Here is a 21,241-nt window from a genome sequence, read left to right on the forward strand (position 1 = left end):
GACACAATTTCTGTTCTGCCACAGACTTGGCTGAGAAATCCTGGGAAATGGACATAACCCTTGTGGGCCTAATATTCGTGGTCTGACAAGGGACTGTGGATAGAGTCATCATGGGGTTTCTGTGAGGAGGTCAAAGAAATCTAATGAGTCTGACCAACACTGAGCAAATGTTGGTTGCCTCAGGGCAAGTGTTCATTTACTTCCCATCCTGTTCTTTCCCTACCATAGCAGCGATGGCATTGCCATGTGATCAGTGGCCTAGCAATGTTGTAGGCAGAATTCCAAACTGACACAGGAAGTAGCCATGTGAACACACATGATGTCATAAAGGATACTCACGACCATTTCTCCATGGGAGGATCAGTTGATACTTGGTGGAGCTTGAGGGGTAACTCAGGCAGCCTGGGTGAGAGGTACCAACTGATTTGTGATACTCCTGTTATTGCCTTTGATTCTGGCAGAGCGACGGCAAGACGGGGATCGTGCTGAGATGCAAACCTTCAGTAAGTGGATATGCATGTGCACACGCGTGTGTGTGCACGTGGTCCCTCTGGCTTTTTTTTGTAATGTTTATTTATTTTTGCGAGACAGAGAGACAGAGCACGAGCAGGGGAGGGGCAGAAAGAGAGGGAGACACAGAATCAGAAGCAGGCTCCAGGCTCCGAGCTGTCAGTGCAGAGCCTGACGCGGGGCTCGAACTCACCAACCGTGAGATCATGACCTGAGTCGAAGTCGGATGCTTATCCGACTGAGCCACCCAGTCGCCCCTTCTCTGGCTTTTCAATCATGTGCCCACTGTCCTGTGAGATTCCCAAAACAAGGCTATGCCCGAGATTGCTCTGGTCTGAATCACCTTGATGAGGGAGGACTGTGTCCCTGTTTAGGCACCCAACTTAGCTGGTCGGTCTGGGGATTGCTGTAGGTGTTAGCTAGCTCGCTTTTACACTTTCCCATTGTCGATGTTATTTCTGAAGTAATGTCACTTCTCAAAAATGACTCTGATGCCCCTATACACCATACGTTGACCACAGGCCCTTATTCCTCCTTTTAATATTTAAGTTTTTCCTTTAATTGGTGGATTTTCAGGAAAACCGGTTGGTTTCCTGCCATTCTCCAAGTGTCATTAATAAGGATCCTCTTTGTTGTTGTTATTGTTTAGTGTCATTATGAACTCATGGTCTTTTAACATGTTGATGACATCAAACCATTGTTACATTGTTTTGAGCAGAGGAGTCAAATGATTTGACTTATGCTCTGCTGCTGGGCTGAAAACAGATGGTAAGGAAGGAAGCAAGGATGAAAGTAGAGGGACCAGCTGGAAGGCAATATAATCCAGGAGATAGATAGATGTTGGTGTCTTGGCCAGGGTGGTGGTAATAATGGTGGTGGTAAGAAGTGGCTAGATTCTGGATGTACTGGAGAGAGGGGGCGAAAGAATTTCCTGATCAGTTAGATATGGAGTGTGAGAAAGAGAGCACTCCAGGCTGCTTTCAAGTTTTGAGGACTGAGCCATTGGCATTTCTGGGTCAAATGCTCTATCCATGTTTAATTCCACTTCCAGTGCCACACAGGAGAAGTCCCAAAGGTTGTGAGTAGCAGGATTGTCTTGACAGCAAGGCCACAGAGTAAAAGCAATGACTTCCCAGAGGAGTAAATCTGAGGCCTGGTCGTAATCACTACATGAGGGAGCAATCAACAGTGAACAGATTTTTACTCATAAGTGTGCCCTGAGACAACATGGACAAAATGTACAACACACAAACCGAGAGAGCCTTAAATATTAGAATCCAAAAGGAAGCTGGTTTCTACCAGTCTGGTTACCTTAATCCTCCCCCTACTGCCCACCCAAACCACTAGTATTATTATCTGCTGGTACAGTGTTTCAGTTTAACATGGTACAAATAAAATACCCTTAGTGAATCCACTGTGGGAGAGGGAATTGGGACTGATATTTCTGTAGATGCCAGAAAACTCCCAAATGTATCATTTATGTGGTGAATGATATATGTTGGTAGGGAGTATTTGTGAGGGAAGGGGTGAACATCAATACAACAACTAGGGGTGAATACAGGGTGAAATACCACCAAAACATGGTCTAAGTATACCCGTGGCTACAATGTCCAATAAAGTAGGCATCAGAGCAAATAAAATTGATAAGAGACAGAAAGAGGCTTTACATAATGATAAAAGGATCAATCCACTGGGGAGTCATCATGATCCTAAAAGTGTACGCACCAAACAACAGAGCCTCAAAGTACATGAAGCAAAGCCTGATAGAACTGAAAGAAGAAATAACCACGTATGTAATTATAGTTGGGGGCCTTCAACACCCCCCACTCAGCAAGGGATAAAATTACTAGAGACAAAACCAACAAGGATATAGGACATCTGAATAACATAATAAGTTAACAGGATCTATATGACATAAATAGAACACTCCACACAATGACAGCAGAGTGCATTTCCGCCCCCCCAATATCGATGTAACATTCATCAAGCTAGATCATCTTCTAGACCACCAAACAAACCTCCACAAATTTTAGAAGAATTGAAACCACACAGGGTGCATTATCTGACTATAATGAACCTAAGTTGGAAATAATAGAAGGAAAAAAAGAAGAATCCCTACACACTTGGAAATGGTAGTTGACTTATCATTCCAGTTTGTCATTTTTTTTTAATTTTTTAACGTTTTATTTATTTTTGAGACAGAGCATGAATGGGGGAGGGTCAGAGAGAGAGGGAGACACGGAATCTGAAACAGGCTCTGGGCTTTGAGCTGTCAGCACAGAGCCCGACACGGGGCTCGAACTCACAGACTGTGAGATCATGACCTGAGCTGAAGTCGGACACTCAACCGACTGAGCCACCCAGGCGCCGCTCCAGTTTGTCATTTAGATCCTTGTTATAGAGGAGCTGAGTTTAGGAAAAGTTGTCTCTTGAGCTGAAGGTATTTCAGGCTGGGAAAAAAGAAAGCTTACTCTGGATATTTCAAACTGAGTATTGACAGCAGGTCTGGAGGGAGAGGGACAACTTAGGAGGCTGTTACGTCAGTCTCACCTGACATTAAAGCTTGTACTACACCAGCAAAGGAAATGCAGCTTGCTGATTGTCAGTGGGCTCAGTTTGGTGGCTGATTATATTTGCGAAGTGCGAGAGAGATTGCCTCTGTGGTATTGGTGTGGTTGTTAAGCCTGAGAGAAGGGACAATTCAGATGTCTTCCTGATGTATGGCTGGTTTCCAATCTAACCCATGGATGCACACATCTCTGTTGTTTTCTTGCCTTGTTTGTTTTTTTAAAATAAATCCTGCATCATTCTTTAAAAGGTTCAATACAGTGTCCTCTTCCCCTGCTCCTCCTCGGTCATGTCCTCCTCCTCCCCCAAGATTCCTCCCCTGATAGTGCCATCTGTCCAATAAGGCTCTCCTATCCGGAGAAGCAGAGGAGTTTCCTTTCTGGGATTTGTGGGATTGGACCCTTAGGGCAGGTTGACATTTTGCTTGCCCTACCATGGTGTTAGCCTAAGATGTGGTACGTGGTATGTGGACCACTGGTGTGTCTTCAAACTTGTATTTTTGTTCCCCTTTTGAGAACACAATGGTGGTGGTAGTTCACATCAAGGATGCAAGAAAGTTTGGAGTTCGTTCCGAGGTAATTTTGGCAAGAGGAATCCCCATGATGAACAGGATGGATGTGAGCCTCAGCTTTCACAGTGCCAGGAGGATGATGGAACTGTGATGATGAGGGATATCCAGGAGTACCCTCAAGTAAGACAGTAAGTGACCAGGCAGCCTGGTTTGCATGTAGCAGCCCCTGGGACTATGCAACCCTTTCACTCCCCTTTGGTCTTCTTTTTCTTCTCTCACTGGAAAACTGAAGAACGCTAGAAGTGGAATAATGGTTGAGCAATCCTACTTGTAGTCCTGGTGACAGAGAGGTGAGGGTGTATAGACAAAGACTTTCTTAGCATTTATGGCCACCCTCCCCCTCTCCACTTACCCTCTGCAGCACTTCCTATAGCACCCGACGCAACAAGAGGAGAGTAAAATGGCATAATGAAGGCCGTATCCATATTACTGTGTGGAGAGATAGAAAACTTCTGAAGAGACAAATGGGGGAGAATACACAAGATGGAACCCCAGGGAGCTGGTTCAAGATCACCGTGAGTGTCTTGGCAAGATCTGCATTAGATAGAATATCCTGGAACCCTACAAAAGGAAGACCACATTAAACAACCTTACATCAATTATTTGGAGGAGATCTTTCCAATGGAGAGAAAGAGGGTTTAGGAAATCCATATTTCGCAAAAAATAAGAAATAACACTAGTGGTCTCTTCTTTAGAAGCCCTGTACAGCTCAGTAGAGGGTTGGAAAAGAACACTGTTGGGTCTGTTTTCCAGCTTTAATTCCATGTTGTCTCTCCTCACTCCCATCCCTTCTTTTCATCTTTAGATTCCCTATGGGGGAAAGTATGACAAGACATGGCTAGTGAATTCAATCCAGGACCATTGCAGTGTCCCTTTCACTCCAGTGGATGTAAGGGAGGATGGTGAAGCCAGATGAGTGAACAAAGGGAAGTGTGGGGGGGGGACTGGGAGGAACCCACTAAGCAGGAAGACTCTATCCTTCAAAATTATTGTTGCTTCCCTCTCCTGTAGTTTCACTACGTGAAAAACCAGGCTCGGTTCTTTGTCCAGGATGCTGGCATTGCCTCTGCATTGAAAGATGTCAGCTACAAGATTTGTGATGAGGAGAACCAAAAGGTATGTGTTGAGGGCATTACCTGTACCTAGTCCCCGGGGTGGGAAGAAAGGCCAGGGTCTGGTGGTCTTCTTTGAAATCAGGGTTCTTGGTGCTTACCTGAGCACCTGACCTCCCTGCAGATATCGATCTTTGTCATTGCCTCTAATGTACCCTACTCTGTGCGGTATAAGTTGAAGCCAAAAGAAATGAAGCAGCTAAAGGTAATGCAGACTCAAGGCCCGTTGTGTGCCCACACCCAGACCCACCCCCTCTTCCTCCAGCCCCCGATTTCCCTATCCCTACCAGAGCCTCAGAGTGGCTTTCTCTGCCTTTCTCTGCAGCTGACCATGCACAAACGCTATGATGTCTTCCACGAAGCTCTTGACCTTCAGAGTCTCCGCTTTGACCCAGGTACAGTTGATAGCAGTAATGCTAGGGCAGGTGAGGGCACAGGGATCTGCCTGGGAGGGAGACTGAGGAATGGTAATGTGGGGAGAGGTTGGTGCTGGCCCTGGACCACTCTCAGCCTTCTGATTGCCTCCTCTTGGCTTCCTGAAGACTTGGTGGGCCACGATATTGATATAATCCTGAATCGAAGAAACTGCATGGCTGCCACCCTGCAGATCATTGAAGAGAATTTCCCTGAGGTAAGGCCTTAGTCCCAGTGCTTTTATCAATAGTAGGGGGTGGAACTCATGGGGTGGAGGACAGATTTGTCTCTGAGGCCCTAGATAGTAACTGTCACTCTAACTCTTCTTCACCAAAAGCTGTTGTCCTTGAACTTGAGCAACAACAAACTGTACCAGCTGGATGGCCTGTCTGACATTATACAGATGGTCCCCACAGTCAAGATCCTGAACCTCTCCAAAAATGAGGTGGGAAGAGGGAACGAGATCAAAGTTGGGGGTGACGGTGGGTGGTAGTGCTCATCTGAGTGATGACAGGAGGCAAGAGAAGGTACCTATGTGGAAAGGTGGGGGCTGGGGGTGCAAGGGCCTGCGTGTCTTTCTTTTCCTGGGACTCCTTCCCAGCTTCCTCCCCATATTTCTCAGCTGACCTTGGTGTGGGAGTTAAACAAGATGAAAGGGCTGAAGCTTGAGGAACTTTGGCTAGACGGGAACCCCTTGTGCAACACCTTCCCAGACCAGTCCACCTACATAAGGTCAGTGTGAACCCTTCTCACCCTGCCTGGGGACCTTTGCCCCCTGGGAGCCTGAACTGTCCCTGAGAATGTATGTATGCAGGAAGCTGCAACCCTGGTCCTCTGGAAGGACCTTAGGCTCCACCTTCTCCTCTCTATGTGTCCCTCACCTGTAAGGAATTTCCTTCCTCTGACCTGGTCACCTGTTTCCTGTTCTGGGGTCTGTTTCCACCTCTCTGCATTAAGCATTCATTAGCATGCCCTCCAAGCATATTCTCTAGGAAGAAGGGCTTCTCCTCCTTACCAGGGCCAGGAGTGATCAACCTTGAGCCAGATTCTGGTGCCCTGGACTGAAAAGGTTCCTCCAGCCCAGGGCATCAGGCTGGGACAGGCCTTCCTACTTCCTGCTGAGATGGCACTTCCCTCCCTGGTTCTGAGAGGAGACCTCCTTCCCTTGCTCCAGAATGGTTCCCCCTCAAATCTCAGGCTGCTGTGGTGGCTTTCCTGCCCCATGCTGAGGGTCAAGGCTGTGAATGGCTGCCATGATGAAATCCATTCCTCTGACCCAATGCCAGGAGCTTGGCCTTCCTTGGGAGAAACCGGAGTTGCCTGAGTCAAGGGGCCTGAGACTGCCAATGAGCAGAGGCTTCCTGAAGCAGGAATGGAAGGCAGAGAGCAGAGGTGCTTGAGGAGACAGAAGGACAGGACTCTCAGAGGCACTGCACCCTCCCCACCCACCTCCCCCCAACACGTCACATTATCCTAGCTGTTCCTTCAGAGGAGCCCTGGGTAGCCCAGCACAAGTATGAATCCTCAGGCTGGGAACTGACTGAGACAGGCACAGGTGCACAGGTGCCATCAGAAGGGAAGATGGTGACCATAAGAAGGGGCCACAGGCCCTCAGCCCTATGCTGACCTGGGGCTTGACCCTCTACTCCTTCTGGGGAAGGTGTCCTGCCCCCGTGGCTGCCTCGTTCCCCATGCCCAACTCAAGCTGAGTTCACACAGGTGACAAAGTTTCAATCAGCATCCAATGGGCCCCCAGCCCAACACCTGCATTTTTTCCATCTCTACCTCGGCTGCCAGGGCCAGCCAGAGAAGATGAAGGAAAGGGCTGCAGCTGGGGAGCCATTTCCCCCTTCTTCTCTCTTCCTCCCTGGCCCCCACCACCATAGTAGAGGTTTTTTTTTTCCCTTTCATTTGCTTTGCTTTCTCTTCCTCCCCTGTCTCTACTCCCCTATGTCTCTGTCCCCCCTCCCCTCCTACCTTCACCCTATCTTCTGTCTTCTTCCCCCTCTCTCTCTCTCCCTGCCACCTGGATCTTGCCTCACTCACCTCCCTGCCTCAGCATCTTGGGTCATCCCTGGGGGTGTCGTGGTCCTGAGGAATGCTGGGACCTTAGTGAGGTAGCAGAGCCCTGTGCTCCCACCCCATTCCCTCTTTTCTCCAGAGCCTTCAGTGGGGACCTGGAGGAAGGAAGGGAGGCAGGGAAGGGAAGGTAGCCATGGACCCTGGACTCCAAAGGTTGCTTCTTGTCACTGAAGAAGGGCGTGAGGGCAGTCTAGGTGGGAGCTACCCAGTGGAAAGGAGAAGGAGAGGAGGTAGGGGGGAAGGGAAGGAGGCAGGCTTTGCAATCCTGACCTATCAGTCACTTCTTTCTATTTTTGGTTTTGGACAGTGCCATCAAGGATTGTTTTCCTAAGTTGTTACGTCTGGTAAGTGCCTACATTCATCATTGTCTTTTGCTAACATTGATCACCTCCACACCTGCCCTCAAGCCCTTTGGGTCTTACCTAGATTATATGTTTGTGTCATACCCTTACCCATTTTAGGGGACCAGGACTCCTGTAAAAGACATGAGTATACTCTCTGGAAAAAATGTCCACAAACGTGCGTGTACACACACACACACACGCACACACACGCGCGCATGCGCGTTGCATATAGATACTTCCAGGACCTCATGATGAAGACACCCACTGTAATCTTGCTCATGTAAATTCCAGTGCCCTTTCAGAGCTTACCTCTTACCCTCACCCTCTCTTGGGCTCATCTTTTCAACCCTGAACATCCAGGGCCACCTCCCTGGGCTCCACTGCTGACTTCCTCTTCCCCTCTCCAGGATGGCCAGGAGTTATCCCCACCAGTTACTGTTGATACTGACATACCCTACTTAATAAAGCCCTGCAAGGTGAGGAAAAATGATCAAATGACATTTGGAGTATTGCGAGGGAAGCTTTATCAGCCACATAGTCTCAAAAGTCTTTTGATTCCAGGAAAGCTACAAAGGATCTGAGACACTGAAGAGTCTAGTCTTGCAATTCCTGCAGCAGTAAGTACACCTGGGAATCTAGGGAAGCGGAGGGCTAGGATAGGTGAGGCCACCCAAGCGCAGGACTGCTGACTGCATCTTCAAAATCTCACTTTGGGTCCAGACCACAGACACAGACTGTCCTTATTACTCCCCCACAGGTACTACTTGATGTACGACTCTGGAGACCACCAGGGTCTCCTCGGTGCTTACCATCATGAGGCCTGCTTCTCCCTGACCATTCCCTTCAACCCGGAGGACCAAGCCCTGTGAGTAGCAAAGCTCAGACTCTGCTTCTGGGACATGTGGCTCCCCAGTGGACACAGGGCAACTCCTAGAAACACCCACACTGGCCAGACCATCACCTCCTATTCCTCTTTCTCTCCTAGAAGCAGCTTGTGTGGGTACTTCAAGGAAAGCAGGAATATGAAGAAGCTCAAGGACCCCTGTGGGTGTGATGGGGGAAGATTGGGCAGGGAAAGGGGATGGGAAGGAGTAATTATAGGGCCCAGGGTGTGGCAAGCCCTGACCTTCACTTGCTTCTCCTCCTCCCGTAGACCTGTGGGTTCAGCTGCTGAAGCATACAAAACGTGACATCGTGTGCTCCCTTGGTATGCTGCCCAAAACTCAGCATGACCTCAGCTCCTTTGTGGTGGACATGTGGTTCCAGACGGTGAGCACCTGCTTCCTCCCAAGGGCAGTCCTAGAAAGCCACAGTTGGGTAGGAAGTTTAGGTGACTTTAGCACCTGGGGTCTTCCCTTTTAGGAGATGATGCTCTGCTTCTCTGTCAATGGGGTGTTCAAGGAAGGTGAGTGTGTGTAGAGCCCCTTTCCAGATGCCCCAGTGCTCCCTCCCCCCTGGCTGAACTCCCTCTGATAACTCTCCCAGCTTCCCTGATCCCTTTCCTTCCATTCCTATTCCCGCTGTGTTCTCCTGCCTCCACTCTGCCCCCAAGCCACCCTGGTCTGAGCTGGGTCTATGCCTGTATGCCCCACACAGCTTTGGCACTAGGGACAGTCTGTGGAGTTTGATAGCTGTCATCTCGATCCTTACTCTGAGAACTATTTGGGGCAGTTACTTACCCTCTAAGTTTCCTTGTTTGCAAAATGGGGCTAATAATACCCACCTCTCAGGCAGCTGCGAAAAATGAATCAAGTGAACTTGTGAAGAGTTTGTCACAGCACCTGTGACATAGTAGTGGCCCTATCACTGGGAGCAGATTGCTCCTACTGTTGCCATCTCCATACCAGACACCATGGATCCCAATGAACAATTGTCCCTCCCAGCATGAGTATCAAGGCATACCCTGACTGGAGAACACTGTGTGAGCATGTGAAGCATGTGTGACTCTAAGGGAGTATTGTTGTTTGTTGTTGAAGTGGAAGGAAGATCTCAGGGTTCTGTTCGTGCCTTCACCCGGACCTTCATTGTTACCCCTGCCAGCAATTCCAGGTGAGTACTATGTTGTAGGTGGGAATGCCTGTCCCAGCCCAGGCCCAGGGGTTTGGGAGCATGGTGGTGTAGACGTCTTGGTTTTCTAAGTATTGTGGAAAGCCAACAGGTAGATATCCAAGGAGCAGTCTAGTCTGGTGGTTAAGAGCATGAGCGCTGGAGTTAGAGCACTAAGTTCTCTTCCTGACCTCAGCATTCTCTAGGTGTGTATGACCTTGGTTAAGTCACATGACCTCTCTGTGACTCATTGCCTTCCCTGAAAAATGGGGATTAGACTGTACACTCCCTTGGGCTATTGTAAGGGATAAATATGAGTGTAAACTCATCCCTGGGCTGCAGGGTAAGTACATATCTAGTGAGGCTGGTAGATAGTCTCTGCAATGGTTGTCTCTTTGGCAGGGGTAGAGGTACCAGCCAAGCAATCTGGAGGACAGGCACAGTAGGGGTATGGAAGGAATCTGGTTGCTGAGTGGCAGTGGGAGTGAGATCATTGTTAGGGATGTGGAGTTATACATCCATTCAGTTGCCTGAGGGCACATTTTCCCTCCAGTATATGCATCGTGAATGATGAGCTGTTTGTGAGAGAAGCCACCCCCAGTGAGACTCAGAGTGCATTCTCCATCCGAGTGCCTACACCCACCTCCAGCTCCATGCCCACCCTCTCCCAGGAGCAGCAGGAAATGGTGCAGGCTTTCTCCACTCAGTCTGGGATGAAACTCGAGTGGTCTCAGAAGTGAGTGTTGGGTGTTCATGGGAATAAGGGTGGGTTGGACAGCAACCTGGGGAGGGGGGAGGCAGTGAATCAAAGAAACTCACAGGAAATTTGGAAAAATAACTTTTTGGAGAGGTAGCTTCCAAAAGAAAAAAAGTGGACCTGTGGAAAAGGAATCATACTATTATACATGTGAAGAGTTTAAAAACAGTATAATGCTCAATGAGATTGTCTTATACATGGAAAATCTGAAATAATCCACCAAAAAAAATTACTAGAACTAATACACAAACTCAGCAGGGTTGCAGGATAAAAGGCCAATATACAAAACTCATTTGTATTTCTATGTACTTGCAATGAGGAGTCCAAAAATGAAATTAAGAAAACAAGCCCATTCACAATAGCATCAAAGTAGTAAAATATGTGGGAACAAATGTAACAAAAGAAACACAAATCTTATACTCCTAAATCTATAAAACGTTGTTGAAAAAAATTAAATAAATGAAAAGACACCCCGATTCCATGGGGTTGGAATATTGCTAAATATCTTAATATTGTTAAGATGGCAGTAATAGAGAAATCTACAGATTCAACACAATGCCTGTCAAAGTCCTTCTTTGCAAAAATTGACAAAGTTATCCTAAAGTTCATACGTAAGTGTGCCAAAACAATCTTGAAAGAGAAGAACAAAATTAGAGGATTCACACTTCCCAATTTCAAAACTTGCTACAAAGCTATAGTAATCAAGACTATGTGGTGCTGGCAGATGGACGGTACATGAATCAATGGAGTAGAATGGAGAGTCCACAAATAAACCCTCACATTTATGGCCAGTTGACTGTCAAATTAGAGTGTTGGAAAAAAATCTGGTAGAAAGAAAAATAGTCTTTTCAGCAAACGGTGCTGGGACAACTGGATAGAAATATGCACAACAAGGAATTTTGACCCCCTGATTCACATCATGTACAAACATAGCCTATAAATGGATGAAAGATCTAAAGGTAAGAGCTAAAACTATAAAAATCTTGGAAGAAAACATAGGCGTAAGTCATCATGGATTAGGCAAGTGTTTCTTATATATGACACCACAAGCACAAGCAACCAAAGAAAAAAATAGATACATTGGACTTTATCAAAATTAAATGGTGTTGTGCAACAATGGACACTATCAAAAGAGTAAAAATCCCACCAACAGAGCGGGAGAAAATATTTGCCAATCACATATCTGACAAGAATATATGAAGAACCCTTGCAGATCAACAATAAAAGGACAAACAACCCAATTTAAAAAGTGGAAAAAGGGTCTTAATAGACATTTCTCCAAAGAAGATATACAAGGGGCCAACAAGCACATGAAACACCTCTCAACACCATTAGTCATTAAGGAAATGCAGAGTAAAAACCACAGTGAGGGAGGAGCCAAGATGGCAGAACAGCATGGAAGTTTTTTGTGTGTCTTGCGTCCATGAAATACAGCCAGACCAACACACCATCCTACACACCTAGAAAACTGATTGGAGGATTAATGCAACAATCTGCACAACCTGAACCAAAGAATTCAGCAGGTACATGGCACAGAGAGGTGAATTTGGGGAGCGAGAAGCCGCAGAGGGTAGGGAATGGCTTTTGCTGGCGGAGAAGGGTGGAGACTGGGGAGGGGGGAGGAGAATACGGGAAAAGTACCCCTCCCCGAAAGCAGCTGGAGAGAAAGTGGAAAATTGGAAACAGCCGCAGGGACTAAACTAAAAAGTGAGAAAGGAGAAAGGAGAGGGTTTAAATTCCATTAAGATTGTAAACAAGGGGAGCGCAAAGTCTGCAACTCTTCAGCTCGATACCTGGCGGTGCTCTGGTGGGAAGGGCGAATCCCCAGGAACAGAGTGGGATCCAGGAGGTTCTCGGTCCACACGGGGAAAAGAGGTTCCACTGCTGGAAGGACATTTGGTAGAGACTGTTTGAAGCCACCTGGTCCCAGTAGACCACAGAAAATGGCCACATTCACTGGTGCTGGAACAAGGTCGTTAAGGGTGAAGCCTGGTGCCAGATGTGTGTTGTGATTTTACATAATTCCTGAAACGCTGCTGCTACACTATCTCACAAGCTTTTCCTGGGGTGGGCTGGCACCTGGCCGCAGTCTCGGGGCACCGGCAGCAGCAGGGTCCAGCAAGCGTTCCTAGGTGCAGCCAAAATTCGGCCATTGCTCGTGAGACCCTCCCAAAGAGGGGCGGAACGGGTCAAAGCCGCAGTCCTTCAGAAGTAAGGGGCCGGAGAAAACAGCCGCATCTGAGACAAAACTCAGGAGAGAGGTACTGCCTGGGGCCTGGTCACGGAGAGTGAAAAAGCCACGAGTGGATGAAAGCTGAAGACAGAGGATGGGTGCGTGATTGCTGATAGGGAAAAACAGACTGGGTAGCTGGGTGGCTCCATTTTCACCGCTCCCGCACGTGCACATACACACCTACAAGCGCCACAACAATCCACCCCAGTAGGCTAGCAGTGCCATCTAGTGGAAAGCGGAGCTGTTACACTGAGTCCCGCCCAACTGGGCCAACCTCGCTCTTCAAGAGCACAAGTCTCACCGCCGGCTTAGTTAATGGACTATAAAGCGCTACATAGACTGACTTCTAGGGGAAAACAAAGTAATTTCAGTCCTACTTCAATCTATTAGGTTCATCTATTCAATTTTCTTCCTCTTTTTCCTCCTTTACACTTTTTTTTCTTTTTCTTGAATACAGAAAGAGAAAAAAATCATTTTTATTTTCAATTTTTATAAAAAATATTTTTCTTTAATTTTTATTACTATATTTTTTACTTCTGTGTAATTTTTTTCAAATTCTATTTTACTTCCATCATTTTATTTTAGTCTATTTCAGTGTATTCACCTTTTCAAATTTTCAAAAAAATTCCTTTTCTTTTTTTCTTTCTTTTTCTTTTTTTCTCTTTTTTCTTTCTTTTCTTTGTCTTGAATGCAGAGAGAAAAACTTGTATTTTACTTTCAATTTCTATTAAAATATTTTATTTAATTTTTTTACTATATTTTTTGATTTGTGTATTTTTTTCAAATTCTATTTTAATTCCATCATTTTATTGTAGTCCACTACAGTGCATTCACTTTTTCAAATTTTGAAATGATTTCCTTTTTTCTGTTTTATCTTTTTTCTCTTTTTAGTTTCTTCTGTTTTTTCTTGAATACAGAAAAATAAAAAAAAATCATATTCATTTTAATTTTTATTAAAAATATTTTTCTTTAATTTTTTCTGCTATATTCTTTATTTTGTGTATATTTTTTCAAATTATATTTTACCCCCATCATCTATTTTAGTCTACTTCAGTGTATTCATTTTTTTCAAATTTTCAAACGATTTCCTTTTTTTTCTTCCCCCAACCTTTTTTTCCCCAATAATCTGTCAAACCACTTTCAACACCCAGACCAAAACACACCTAGGGTCTAGAATCATTTGTTCAATTTGTGTGTGTGTGTGTGTGTGTTTAATTTTTAATTTTAATATTTTTAATTTTTTTTTAGATTTTAATATTTCTACCTCATTAATTCCTTTTCTCCCTTCAAAATGACAAACCGAAGGAACTAGCCCCAAAAGAAAGAGCATGAAGAAATGATAGCCAGGGATATAACCAACACAGATACAAGCAAGATGTCTGAACCAGAATTTAGAATCACGATAATAAGAATACTAGCTGGAGGTGAAAATAGATTAGAATCCCTTTCTGAAGAGATAAAAGAAGTAAAAAATGGCCAGAATGAAATTAAAAATGCTATAACTAAGCTGCAATCAAGGATGGATGCAGCAGAGGCAAGGATGGATGAGGCAGAACAGAGAATCAGCGATATAGAGGACAAACTTATAAAGAATAATGAAGCAGGAAAAAAGAGGGAGATTAAGGCAAAAAAGCATGATTTAAGGATTAGAGAAATCAGTGACTCATTAAAAAGGAGCAACATCAGAATCATGGGGGTCCCAGAAGAGGAAGAGAGAGAAATAGGGCTGGAAGGGTTATGTGAGCAAATCATAGCAGAAAACTTTCCTAACCTGGGGAAAGACACAGGCATCAAAATCCAGGAAGCACAGGGGACCCCCATTAGATTCAACAAAAACCGACCATCAACAAGGCGTATCATGGTCAAATTCACAAAATACTCAGGCAAGGAGAGAATCATGAAAGCAGCAAGGGAAAAAAAGTCCCTAACCTACAAGGGAAGACAGATCAGGTTTGTAGCAGCTCTATCCACAGAAGTTCGGCAGGTCAGAAAGGAGTGGCAGGATATATTCAGTGTGCTGATTCAGAAAAATATGCAGCCAAGAATTCTCCATCCAGCAAGGCTGTCATTCAAAATAGAAGGAGAGATAAAAAGTTTCCCAGACAAACAAAAATTAAAGGAGTTTGTGACCACTAAACCAGCCCTGCAAGAAATTTTAAGGGGGACTCTCTGAGGGGAGAAAAGATGAAAATATATATCTATATCGATATCGATATGTATATCTATATCTATATCGATATCGATATCGATATGTATATCTATATCTATATTGATAGATAGATAGGTAGATAGATACCAAAAGCAACAAAGATTAGAAAGGACCAGAGAACACCAGCAGAAACTCCAACTCTACAAGCTTCATAATGGCAATAAATTCATATCTTTCAGTACTCACTGTAGACGTCAATGGACTCAATGCTCCAATCAAAAGACATAGGGTAACAGAATGGATAAGAAAACAAGATCCATCTGTATGCTGTTTACAAGAGACCTACTTTAGACCTAAAGACACCTTCAGATTGAAAATAGGGGGATGGAGAACAATCTATCATGCTAATGGTCAACAAATGAAAGCTGGAGTAGCCATACTTATATCAGACAATCTAGACTTTAAAATTAAGACTGTATCAAGAGAGGCAGAAGGTCATTATATCATAATCAAGGTGTCTATCCACCAAGAAGACCCAACAATTGTAAACATTTATGTGCCAAATGTGGATGCACCCAAATATGTAAATCAATCACAAACATCAAGAAACTCATTGATAGTAATATCATAATAGTAGGAGACTTCAACACCCCACTCACAACAATGGACAGATCATCTAATCAAAAAATCAATGAGGAAACAATGGCTTTGAATGACACACTGGACCACATGGACTTAAAAGATATATTCAGAATAGTTCATCCTAAAGCAGCAGAATATACATTCTCCTCCAGTGCCCATGGAATGTTCTCCAGAATAGACCACACACTGGGACACAAATCAGCCCTCAGCGAGTATAAACAGATTGAGATCATACCGTGCATATTTTCAGACCACAATGCTATGAAACTCTAAATCAACCACAAGAAAAAATTTGGAAAGATAACAAATACTTGGAGACTGAAGAACATCCTACTAAAGAATGAATGGGCTCACCAAGCAGGAAATTAAAAAGTATATGGAAGTCAATGAAAATGATAACATCACAATCCAAAACCTCTGGGACGCAGCAAGGGCAGTCATAAGAGGAAACTATATAGCAATCCAGGCCTTCCTAAAGAAGGAAGAAAGATCTCAGATACACAACTTAACCTCACACCTTAAGGCTCTGAAAAAGTAACAGCAAATAAAATGCAAAACCAGCAGAAGACAGGAAATAATAAAGATTAGAGCAGGAATTAATGCTATCGAAAGCAAAAACACAGTAGAACAGATCGATGAAACCAGAAGCTGGTTCGCTGAAAGAATTAACAAAATTGAGAAACCACTAGCCATTTTGATCAAAAAGAAAAAAAAAATGAAAGGACCCAAATAAATAAAATCAAGAATAAATGAGGAGAGATCACAACCAACACAACAGACATAAAAACAATAAGAGAACATTTTGAGCAATTATATGCCAATAAAATGGGTAATCTGGAAGAAATGGACAAATTCCTAGAAACATATACACTAACAACTGAAACAGGAAGGGATAGAAAATTTGAACAGACCCATAACCAGTAAGGAAATTGAATTAGTAATAAAAAACTCCGCCAAAAAACAAGAGTCCAGGGCCAGAGGGCTTTCCAGAGGAATTCTACCAAACATTTAAGGAAGAGTTAACACCTATTCTCTTGAAGTTGTTCCAAAAAAAAATTGAAAAGGAAGGGAAACTTCCAAACTCTTTCTATGAAGCCCGCATTACCTTGATTCCAAAACCAGACAGATACCCCACTAACAAGGAGAACTATAGACCAATTTCCCTGATGAACATGGATGCAAAAATCCTCAACAAGATATTAGCCAACCAGCTCCAACAATACATTAAAAAAAAAATTATTCACCACGACCAAGCAGGATTTATACCTGGGATGCAGGGCTGGTTCAATATCCACAAAACAGTTAACGTGATTCATCACATCAATAAAAGAAAGGACAAGAACCATATGATCCTCTCAGTAGATGCAGAGAAAGCATGTGACAAAATACAGCATCCTTTCTTGATAAAAACCCTCAAGAAAGTAGGGATAGAAGGAGCATACCTCGAGATCATAAAAGCCATATATGAATGACCCAACGCTAATATCATCCTCAATGGGGAATAACTGAGAGATTTCCCCCTAAAGTCAGGAACAAGGCAGGGATGTCCACTCTCGCCACTGTTATTCAACATAGTATTGGAAGTCTTAGCCTCTGCAATCAGACAACGCAAAGAAACAAAAGGCATCAAAATCGGCCAGGAGGAGGTCAAACTTTCACTCTTCGCAGATGACATGATACTGTATATGGAAAACCCAAAAGATTCCACCAAAAACTGCTAGAATTGATTCATGAATTCAGCAAAGTTTCAGGATATAAAATCAATGCACAGAAATCGGCTGCATTCCTATACACCAACAGTGAAGTGACAGAAAGAGAAATCAAAGAATCGATCCCATTTACAGTTGAACAAAAAACCATAAAATACTTAGGGATAAATCTAACCAAAGAGGTGAAAATTCTATACACTGAAAACTATAGAAAGCTGATGAAAGAAATTGAAGAAGACACAAAAAAAATGGATAAAGATTTCATGCTTCTGGGTAGGAAGAGCAAACATTGTTAAAATGTCGATACTACCCAAAGCAATCTACGTATTCAATGCAATCCCTACCAAAGTAACACCAGCATTCTTCACAGAGCTAGAACAAATAATCCTTAAATTTGTATGGAACCAGAAAAGACCCCGAATAGCTAAAGCGACCTTGGAAAAGAAAACCAAAGCAGAAGGCATCACAAACCCCAACTTCAAGCTATACTACAAAGCTGTAATCATCAAGACAGTATGGCACTGGCACAAGAACAGACACTCAGATCAATGGAACAGAATAGAGAGCCCAGAAATGGACCCATAAATGTATGGCAAACTAATCTTTGACAAAGCAGGAAAGAATATCCAATGGAATAAAGACAGTCTCTTCAGCAAGTGGTGCTAGGAAAACTGGACAGCAACATGCAGAAGAATGAACCTGGACCACTTTCTTACACCATACACAAAAATAAACTCAAAATGGATGAAGGACCTCAGTGTAAGACAGGAAGCCATCAAAATCCTCGAGGAAAAAGCAGGCAAAAACCTCTTTTATCTTGGCCGCAGCAACTTCTTACTCAACACGTCTCCGGAGGCAAGGGAAACAAAGGCAAAAATGAATTACTGGGACCTCATCAAAATAAACACCTTCTGCACAGTGAAGGAAACAATCAGCAAAACTAAAAGGCAACCGACAGGATGGGAGAAGATATTTGCAAATGATACATCAGATGAAGGGTTAGTATCCAAAATTTATAAAGAACTTATCCAACTCAACACCCAAAAAACAAATAATCCAGTGAAGAAATGGGCAAAAGTCATGAATAGACACTTCTCCAAAGAAGACATCCAGATGGCCAACCAACACATGAAAAAATGCTCAACATCACTCATCATCGGGGAAATACAAACCACAACCACCATGAGATACTACCTTATACCTGTCAGAATCGCTAACATTAACAACTCAGGCAACAACAGATGTTGGCGAGGATGTGGAGAAAGAGGATCTCTTTTGCATTGCTGGTGGGAATGCAAGCTGGTGCAGCCACTCTGGAAAACAGTATGGAGGTTCCTCAAAAAGCTAAAAATAGAACTACCCTACGACCCAGCAATTGCACCACTAGACATTTATCCATGAGATAAAGGTGTGCTGTTTCAAAGGGACACATGCACCCCCATGTTTATAGCAGCACTATCAACAATAGCCAAAGTATGGAAAGAGCCCAAATGTCCATCAATGGATGAATGGATAAAGAAGATGTGGTATATGTATACAATGGAGTATTACTCGGCAATCAAAAAGAATGAAATCTTACCATTTACAACTACGTGGATGGAACTGGAGGGTATTATGCTAAGTGAAATTAGTCAGAGAAAGACAAAACTCCTATGACTTCACCCACATGAGGACCTGAAGAGACAAAACAGATGAACATAAGGGAAGGGAAACAAAAATAATATAAAAACAGGGAGGGGGACAAAACAGAAGAGACTCATAAATATGGAGAACAAACTGTGGGTTACAGGAGGGGTTGTGGGAGGGGGGATGGGCTAAATGGGTAAGGGGCACTAAGGAATCTACTCCTGAAATCATTGTTGCACTATATGCTAAGTGATTTGGATGTAAATTTTAAAAAATAAAAAAATTAAATTTAAAAAGAACACAGTGAGTTACTACTTCACACCCACTAGGATGGCTTTAATCAATAAACGAGTGATAACAAGTGTCAGTGAGGATGTGCAGCAATCGGAGTTCTCATGTATTTGTTTGTGAGAATGAAAAATGGAGCAGTGGTTGGGGAAAACATTTTGACAGTTCCCCAAAATGTTAAATATGGAGTTACCATATGACCCAGTAATTCCACTCCTAAGGATTTACCAGGAGAAGTGAAAACATATGTTCACTCTAAAACTTGTATGGGAATGTTCATAGCAGCATTGTTCATTATAGCCAAAAGGCAGAAACAACCCAAATGTCCTTTAGCTGATGAATGGCTAAACAAATCTGGTATGTCCATATGGTAGAATATTATTCAGTCATAAAAAAGAATACAGTTCTGATATATGCCATGACATGGATGAACCTTGAAAACATTATGTTAAGTGAAAGAAGCAAGCATCAAATGGTCACATAGTGTGTGATTCCATCTATATGAAATGTCCAGCATAGGCAAATCCACAGGGACCAAAAGCAGATTAGTGGTTTCCAAGGTCTGGGGAAAGGGGAGGAATAGCGAGTCATGTCCAATGTCTAGGGAGTTTCTTTTTGAGATGATAAAATTATTTGGGAATTAGATAGTGGTGATGGTTGAGCAATTTTGTGGATATACTAAGAAAACACTGAATTGCACGCTTTAAACTGGTATGTGCACCGGGGCGCCTGGGTGGCTCAGTCGGTTGAGAATCCAACTTCGGCTCAGGTCATGATCTCACAGTTCGTGGGTTTGAGCCCCACATGGGGCTCTGTGCTGACAGCTCAGAGCCTGGAGCCTGCTTCCCATTCTGTGTCTCCCTCTCTCTCTGCCTCTCCCCTGCTCGTGCTCTGTCTCTCTCTCAAAAATAAATAAACATTAAAACAATTTTAAAAATGGTATGTGCATTATACAGTTCAATAAAAATGATTGGAAACTTGTACTTTTAAAATTTCCATCTATCCTCTTGAATGTTTTTCTTTATCAATGTATATTAAGCTCCTGTGTTCTTGAATGTTTTTCTTTATCAAAATATATTAAGTTCCTGTGTTCTTTTGGAGAAATCCAATTTTCTGTTTTGAAGTCTAATGGGCATGACATTTTGTGTCAGATGTGATAGACATTTTCACTAGGTCTTTCTTCATCATTACACATAGTGCTCATACTGGTGGTACATGAATACCAGCAAAAAGGTGGCATATATTTAGCGTCGCATGGTCAGCGTCTCTGTACTGTGGTACTAATGGAGGTCATCTGTCCTCCCACTCCAGGTGCCTTCAGGACAATGAGTGGAACTACACCAGAGCTGGTGAGGTCTTCACTATGCTCAAGGTGAGGTCTGGGATCCATTAAGTGGATTACAGATGGGTGCTTCTGGGACTTCAGGAAGGCCAAGAAGGTGGAGGCTGGGTGGTCTGGGAATGAAACTCTGTGATCTGGTTCTTCTGACGTCCCAACTCCTTCCCTTCAGAACGAGGGCAAGATCCCAGAGGAGGCCTTCAAACAAATCATCTAGAAGAAGCCTTGGATGTCCACATCATCTTGGTTGGTTGTCTTTTATCCAGCCTGAGGCCATGCCCATGACTGGGGATGGAGGCCAGGCTGACCAAGAAGCCAAACTTACCTTTGGCTAGCAGGCCAGGTAACATAACCACCTGAAGTATTAGTTGTTCTGTGTATTTCCCCCACTCATGATTGCTGTTTATCTTCATAATAAAGAGTGATGCTGCATGTTGTATAATGTGTGTCCTAGGTTGCTCTTCCCCTGCCCTGACCATGAGGCAATGGGTCCAGGACTGAGAGGCCCTGCCATCTCCTCCACATTATTCACACTGGCGGCCCCTTGCAGGTACACCAGGCTTGACTTCATAGGTAGTGTGTCAATAAATTCTGATGAGAAGGGACACACACTGCTTTTAAGGATTGGCCTTTGGAAACAGTGTGGCTCGGTCAGATGCTCTACCTGGAGGCATGCAGAAGCAGGCATGTGACCTGGAATAACAGGGGCTTTACAAGGGTTGCCTACTGGCTAGTGAGGGCTGTGGAAGGAAGGAAGATGAGGACTCACCTATTTTACTTCTTATTCCTGATCATTTGAATGCATTCAAAGGCAAACCATCAACAGTTTTATGATTTGCACACAGGTGAAT

The 21,241-nt window shown here is 43.9% G+C and overlaps 1 protein-coding gene across 2 annotated transcripts; it reads left to right on the plus strand.

Annotated features, from left to right (window-relative positions):
• The first annotated feature begins 364 nt into the window (after positions 1 to 364).
• LOC145714227 (nuclear RNA export factor 2-like) lies at positions 365 to 20,775 on the plus strand. Of its 2 annotated transcripts, none has more exons than XM_081793469.1 (21): positions 365 to 503; positions 3,594 to 3,777; positions 4,011 to 4,164; positions 4,455 to 4,538; positions 4,661 to 4,765; positions 4,886 to 4,966; positions 5,087 to 5,156; positions 5,304 to 5,392; positions 5,513 to 5,620; positions 5,777 to 5,907; positions 7,565 to 7,601; positions 8,009 to 8,077; positions 8,163 to 8,218; positions 8,359 to 8,466; positions 8,587 to 8,645; positions 8,755 to 8,870; positions 8,964 to 9,006; positions 9,578 to 9,650; positions 10,201 to 10,383; positions 20,363 to 20,423; positions 20,563 to 20,775. In XM_081793469.1, exons 1-21 carry the CDS (start codon positions 491 to 493, stop codon positions 20,605 to 20,607), a joined length of 1,869 nt encoding a protein of 622 aa, XP_081649595.1. In that variant the 5' UTR covers positions 365 to 490; the 3' UTR covers positions 20,608 to 20,775. The 2 variants fall into 2 exon arrangements, with proteins under 2 accessions (XP_081649595.1, XP_081649596.1); XM_081793470.1 differs by having other exon boundaries at positions 5,798 to 5,907.
• Positions 20,776 to 21,241: the final 466 nt, after the last annotated feature.

The sequence above is a fragment of the Panthera onca genome, chromosome X (assembly GCF_046562875.1).
Source record: "Panthera onca isolate mPanOnc1 chromosome X, mPanOnc1 haplotype 2, whole genome shotgun sequence".
Taxonomy (NCBI): Eukaryota; Metazoa; Chordata; class Mammalia; order Carnivora; family Felidae; genus Panthera; species Panthera onca.